This window comes from Leiobunum rupestre, chromosome 6 (genome assembly GCF_980474605.1).
Source record: "Leiobunum rupestre chromosome 6, qqLeiRupe1.1.hap1, whole genome shotgun sequence".
In the NCBI taxonomy this organism is placed as follows: Eukaryota; Metazoa; Arthropoda; class Arachnida; order Opiliones; family Sclerosomatidae; genus Leiobunum; species Leiobunum rupestre.
The window spans coordinates 69,347,388-69,354,550 of record NC_143389.1 but is presented as its reverse complement, the minus strand read 5'-3'; the positions used below and the strand labels follow the sequence as shown (position 1 = coordinate 69,354,550).

The 7,163-nt window shown below is 37.5% G+C and overlaps 1 protein-coding gene across 1 annotated transcript; it reads right to left on the bottom strand.

The window, feature by feature from the left end:
• Positions 1–1,212: 1,212 nt before the first annotated feature.
• On the bottom strand, positions 1,213–3,605 carry LOC149943295 (uncharacterized). Its single transcript, XM_090178222.1, has 3 exons — positions 3,294–3,605; positions 3,008–3,226; positions 1,213–1,752 (listed from the first exon to the last, which is right to left on the bottom strand). The coding sequence occupies exons 2-3, from the start codon at positions 3,077–3,079 to the stop codon at positions 1,300–1,302; spliced, it is 525 nt and encodes a 174-aa protein (XP_090034348.1). The 5' UTR covers positions 3,080–3,226; positions 3,294–3,605; the 3' UTR covers positions 1,213–1,299.
• Positions 3,606–7,163: the final 3,558 nt, after the last annotated feature.

Genomic DNA, 7,163 nt, shown 5'->3' with positions numbered 1-7,163 from the left:
AAACCCTCGGACCGAGGCCAAGGGTCTTCTAAATGGCCAAGCGTCGGTTAGATCCTTGAAAAAGAGGTTGTAATTCTTATCAAATATTATGCTAGCTACCCCGTTTGCATGGCCCCGTTTTCCCTTCTCTGGGAGCGCCCAAGTTCAAAACCTTATATCTTGATAACTAAAATCTCAGGTGCCTTCTTTTATTTGTTTGTGCTACTGAAATTGTCAAAGTAAAGCAATGCAATTAAAATTCCAAGTAGTAATTTTAATATTTTCAGATGTGCCATACATTAAAAATTCCCATTAGATTAGCTGAAAATGAATAAACTAAAATTGCTTTCATTTTATACTGTTTCGTTGTGTATAGTACTTTGAGGTTTTTACAAGGATTTCTTGTTAAAAGTGTATAAACGGAGTTTTATGTCATTAGCTATTTCTAGTCTTCTATTCAGTATGAGACCTTAAAACATTTCGAAAATGTTATTGACTTACCCCTTGATTTGCGGGCCCCAATCAGTCCCACATGGCCCATTTATACCGCCAGACCCGTGCATAGGTTTTTGGGGCCCGGGCCAAATGTTTTAGCAGCGGGCCCTTTCAATTGGCTCGCGGACCCGAGATTGAGAGAAACATGAAAACAGCATCTCTCATCTCGAAAATCACTAAAATTTATATAAATTCGTAGTAATGTGGGCGTTTAAAAAACGTGTACATATTATTTTTATCTTCTTTCAATTGTTTTTAAACATGTATATAAGCTTTCTGAGTTATAAATAAAGGGGAGTTTTTACTTGGGCAACAATCGAATAGAGTCGTTCTATTTATTATAATTATATAAATAATGTGGTTATCTAACCTGACTGAAAAGAAATAAAATACAAGGGGTTTCTAATCTTTTATCCATTTGTTAGATTTAGGAATTATGGTTGAAATTTCGAATATTTGGACAGATCTACGACTGATGGATAGTGCAATCAAAACTTTGTTTTTAAGCTTTCTTTTAATTTAGTAAGAAAATAAGGTTTATAAGGCAAATGTTTTGGTACAAAATAGTTGCTTCTTTCCAATGTTTGCAATCGTAAAATATTGGTTTAATTTTATTATACAAAAATAAGGGTCGAGTAAGAACATCGCGGTCTTTATTAATCCGGATAATAACCCATTCTAAAACCTCTATATTGTCCGTTTGGACTGGGGAAACGTTGACGAATTTGGAGGACCGCACAAGACGGATGCACCAGACGGTTCCCCACGCCCAAACGTCCATATAGCCACAGTGCTAAATTGGAGTACGCAGCGAAGCGCAAACGGTCATTGAAGCATGTTTACATCCATTAGAAGCTCGTTCCGCATACGCATGTTTAGAACCAAAACAAACGGTTCTAAACATAATATGCGGAACTCTGGGGTTCTAGTCAAGCAATTATGCTGGTTACAGCAATGATTTTCCATGTCTGTGGGCATTGGTCTACAATTTACACAGACACAAAACTCTGGATGGGGGTTAGGGGGAGCAGAAGGCGGGTCATCCTCTGATGCTCGGCATACATTTGTCGTTCCTTCAGATGCTGCATGTAAGGGCGCTACATCTTGTCCTTCGACAAGTTCGCATTGGCCTGACCCTTGAATGCTCATCTCACTGATTTCGCTCGCAATACTCTCTGCTATGGCCTCATTGGCCAGCAAAGGAAATTCCGGTAATATTTGCGCCACTTTTAAAAGCAAAATATCCTTAGCATTACCCGGCATGCCTTTGATTATATCCTATAACAAAAAGGAAATCATTTTATATCACATTTCCTTGGGATAAGTCTGAGATAAATTTTAGAGATAATTTTTCCTTTATCAGACGAAGCATACCGTAAATAACATAATTATCATAAATATGACACTGCTTAATTTTTAATGGTCATATTATATCGCGTATTTTAGATACTAGGGCCGAACGAAACCATATCATTTCGTCGTGGTTTTTGCTATTACTTATGATTGTGGGTTGTTAATATACTTAAGGCATTCTAATAGAACTTTTCTTGATTACAAAACAGTTAATAATAAAAATAATAAATATTACATATATAAAAATAGTGCGTTGAAACATAAGTATGACACTTCCTATTAATTCAATGCTATTTTTAATGAGTCTTGTTTCGCCAATGACAACGTAATTCATTATGTGACTAACGAGGAGACTACCCGAGGTGATAATCACCGATTTTGTTGAAACTAGGTGTGTACGTAGACCTTATGGTAACAAACAATTTCACCAAGGGAAAAGTTGCAATGGGCATTAGTTTTGACATGGCAACCGAAAATGTTTTTGACAACACAGTATTTATATTTTCCCATTGAAAATGACATGGGAATCTGAGCACTTCTAAAAAATAAAAATAATAATTCTAGTTAAAATTATTAATTTTGATAAAATTAATTTATTACCGTCGATTTGGCGATTAGTTGGTAAATACAAAATTTTTTATATTTCGCTTTTCTCCATTTTTACCGATTCTGATAAAATTTCATCAAAATATCATAAAATTCATTTCATTTGTCAATTTTGATCTATTTTTTTGGTTTTGAAAATTTTCACAGGGGGGACCCTTAGAAGCGCTCAGATTCCCATGTTATATTCAAAGAGAAAATATACAGACTGTGTTGTCAAAAACATTTTCGGTTGCCATGGCGAAACTAATGTCCATTGCAACTTTTCCCTTGGTTAAATTTCATGTTACCATAAGGTCTACATACCCACCTAGTTTCAACAAAATCGGTGATTATCACCTCGGGTAGTCTCCTCGTAAGAACTAACAAGATTCCGCGATATGCTCTTAATCTTTGGAAACTGCCTGGTATAATAAACTGGAAGCTAGTTTGCCAACGCATATAGTAAGGCAGGGCGTGTTTCCTATTCCCAAACTTTTGTTTATGCAATAGTTCTACGACAGTCTCAACGGAGTATCATTAACCGAAATCGCTGTGTCATACTTATATTTATTACGTTACTTATGAGCACACTTACCTTAACCTCTTCTTCCCTTTTTTGAAGACCACTTTCGAGGTAAGACTCGTAATGTTCATCAACTTGAGCCATAGCCAATTTTATGGATCTGTTGCCCCTTGATTTTTGACCGGATTTTCTTCGAGGGTTGGACGGTGGTTTCGGTCTCTTTATTCCCCTGACCGTTTTAGCTTTGCCCTTCTTGGGTTTAACAACCTCCCAAGGTTCAACTTCGTATTCCTATAAAATAATATTATCGCTTTTTAACTGGGTTTTAGTTCGGGTTCGCGTATAGTGTAGTTCTTACCTCCTCAAAATCAACATTTGCGGTAAGAGATGCCTCACGGCCCTAAGTAAAATTATTTAATCAAAACTGGGTAATTTAAGACGGTATTCACTATCTATGGGTACGTTCAGCAGAGCTCATCGGACTAACCGATTACTCATCGGTGACATCGATTTCCTACTGTACGCTTTGACGCGTTTCCGGTTTTGACGTCACGATAGTCATCGGTTACTCTCCGAAGTCATCGGCTGGAGGAGTCGGTTTTTTCCGATGACTGACGTCATTTTTGACGTAACACTATTATAAAAGCTATGGCATTTTAAAAAACACCGATGACTGAATAAAAGCGTTCAGCAACTTACGACGTCATTATGACGAAAAAGCTCATCGGTGGAAAATATCAAATCCATCGGGTTTTTTTTTCGTTGACTGCTGCTGAACGTAGCCCTGGTTAATGAATTTAAACCAATTTACTTACTTGTACCAACAATGTACCCAAATCTAAATTCCAATTTGCTTTGGGTTGATGGTCTTCCTCATCTGTATCGGAAGGTACACTCTGTTTGAAAAGTCTTCGACAGCTCAAATTTTTGCCCTCTTTTTAATTCTGCTAGAAAACTATAATAGATGGCTCGATGAAACCAATTGCAACTTTTATTTATTTTCCAATATCTTTCGTTATTTATCGGTTTCGTCCGCCAAAAATTAATAGTTTGGCGGGAACCGTCAAAACTCATTTTTGACAACTGTTTAAATATTGGTTCTACGGCACTGACTCGCGCGTTTTTGAATTCACAATGGTCGATTCATATTTAGAAAGTGGAAAAATTATCTCTCTACAACCAACGGTTGAGAAGCTATCGCGTTTCCAAATTGTCGTCGAAGTTGCGTTATTTATAATCGCTTGATGCATTTTAGGTGTTTCCTAGTTTAGAGGTAAGTTTTGAAACGCTATAACTTCTCAACCGTTGGTTGTAGAGGGATAATTTTTCCACTTTCTAAATATGAATCGACCATTGTGAATTCAAAAACGCGCGAGTCAGTGCCGTAGAACCAATATTTAAACAGTTGTCAAAAATTAGTTTTGACGGTTCCCGCCAAACTATTAATTTTTGGCGGACGAAACCAATAAATAACGAAAGATATTGGAAAAAAAATAAAAGTTGCAAATGGTTTCATCGAACTATCTATTATAGTTTTCTAGCAGAATTAAAAAGAGGGCAAAAATTTCAGCTGTCGAAGACTTTTCAAACAGAGTGTACAGGTGTTTCATTTTCGGAAGAACTTCCAGAATCAAGGGGTTCTTCGAAAGAAGTTGTCGCCTCTTGGCTAAATTTTATTTTCTTTCCTCGGTTTTTTCGATTTTTACACGGAATTTTTTTACTGCCAATTACATCGCACGTGCATCTAGATGTGCATAGCTTTCCACTAGCCTTGCAAGCACACACACTTCGCCCCTTAACAATGTTACACCCTGCTTTACAGTTACACGCAACGTCCCATGTATTTTTCAACGACTCTTTAATTACTAATGGTAGATCCATTTTTAACGAACGACCAGAACTTTCGGCTACTGAAACCGAAATGGGAAATATTCACGTGATGCGTCTTAGAAAATATAAAGCACGGTGTCCCGGACTTTTTCCCCCCCTCGCAGGGGCGTTCTATTCAGCTACGGAATGACTCACCGGGGCATTCGGCCAAGGATTGCCAATATACTTTGGCGGACACAAATTCCAAGAAGATCTTAGCCATGAAATCCAGAGATGTCAGGCACGCTAAAGGCAAGAGCACGAATATGGAAGTGCTAGCCTTTGAGCTTGCTTTTGACGAAGCCCATAAGCTTTCGGAGCGGTTTGGGTGTCAAATAACAGAACTTGTGACTGATGCTCACGTGCAAGTCACTGCCTTGCTCAGTAAGAAAATGTTTATTCCGAATAAAGCATGTTTTAGCTCTTGTTATAAATGAAAGTAATTACAAATAGAAAAGAAACAAGGTATTTATGAAAAGGTTAAACACTCTTGGGACATTTGGCACGCGTCTAAAAATATTTTGAAGAAATTAATGGAGGTGTGTTTTTGTAATATTTTTACGATGTCGTTGAACAAAGAATGTATTTTTTACACTTGGGATAATGACTATGTAGGCCTGCTTTCGGGTACGTTTCGTGTTTACGATTTTCAAACCCAAGTCTGATAGGGTCGGGTCCAGCAAATAACGATGTCAAACCGGTTTTTTGCTTTTATCTCACTCAAACGCATTATATTGCGTAGAGCTCTCCCTACGCATCAATCATATCGTGGTGTTCCCCATGACTTGGGTCGTCCAACGTCATTGCCCTTATCCTGCGCGTGACTAGAGAAAAGCGAGATCATGACGCCCGCTGATCGTCTCAACATAGCCATTCTTCCTAAATTTAAATAAATACGTTCTTGGTTTAACGTTTTATCTAATTGTTTATGTAACCATGATAATTTATTTATATAGTTATCCCCAAAAAAAAGGGTTTGACGCATTGGCCCACTGGGCACCTCTCATTAGGAACCATTTTTGGTATGCCGCTAGAGAATGTAATGGATCTCGAGAAACAATGCTGGTACATCTATATTTATATAATCGTTGTACTGTTTTCATTAATTTTCCTTTTAATAAAGGGGATTTGGTATACAACGTTAAATCACGTATGTAACCGCCACGAATGGTTTAACCCAATGACCTTTAATGGACCGCTATGCTGCGCTCATGATGAGCTTACACCGGAGCAATTGGAAGAGCATCAATGGCTCAAACCTAGTTCCGATGTATTGGAAGCACTAACTAAATTTGTTACTCGCCCTTACATCAGAAACAATTTGGGTTATTATGTCAACTTTCGACATACAGGGTTTTTGGAAAATTACCACAATTTAATTTTGATGTATGCATCGAAGAGGTTTGCATTGGGGTAAGATATAAAATTTATAGCGCATAGTTGTATTAGATATGTTTTAATTTAGATCTGTGAATATTTTAGTTACGACAGTCTTGACATGCGAGTAAAGTTAGCATGTATAGACCATAATCATCATGTCGACCGCCCCCAAGCCAAAACCAAAGACGGTACGCTGAGGTAAAAAACATTTTTGGTTTACATTTTTACGATAATTATAATTAAAAATTTTGTTCTAGTCTTCCAATACCAAAATATATGTACATTTGCTATAAATATTATACTGACACATGTACTTAATTACCAACATTATTTTGTTACTGTACACAGAGACACAAGGTGCTTCAGTAAACGAACAAAGGCGTGGTATATTGTGCCTGTGAAGGAACCCAAGGAGTATACCTACATTGATGAGCTCTTAGACGATATATTCCAAAAAAGAGCTGAATTTCAGGTACTATTATTCTTTAATCTCAACTTTATGTTCCTTATACGTGATGCCATATAGGAGCAACAAACACAGCACCCCACACAAGGAGAACGCAACACGTCAAAAGTCGTGGATTTTCATTGGTTAGACGCTTTAGCGCCTGCTGCCGTCGAAGGGGCAAAATTTGAAAATAATCTTCCCCTCTGCCCGTAAAACGTTAAGCGAAATGGCTCGTCCAATGAAATTTGTACACAACTCTGCGTTAGCGTGTTTAAAGGCTAGCTGCGTTCTCCTTGTGTTTGTTACTCCTAGATGTCATTAAACATTTTCAAATTAGGGCTCCATGAAAAGCAGGAGCGATTTAGCTCCAGATCATCCCAAACGTATACATTCGACCAGAGGGATGGTTGATCCACCATCAAAAGAGGAATTAAGAAAAGCACACCGTAGTCGATTCCACGAATAAGAATTAGGTAAGAGCGAATTGTTGGTACCATTTGGTTCAAAGAGCGCAATGAATACTATTTTAAA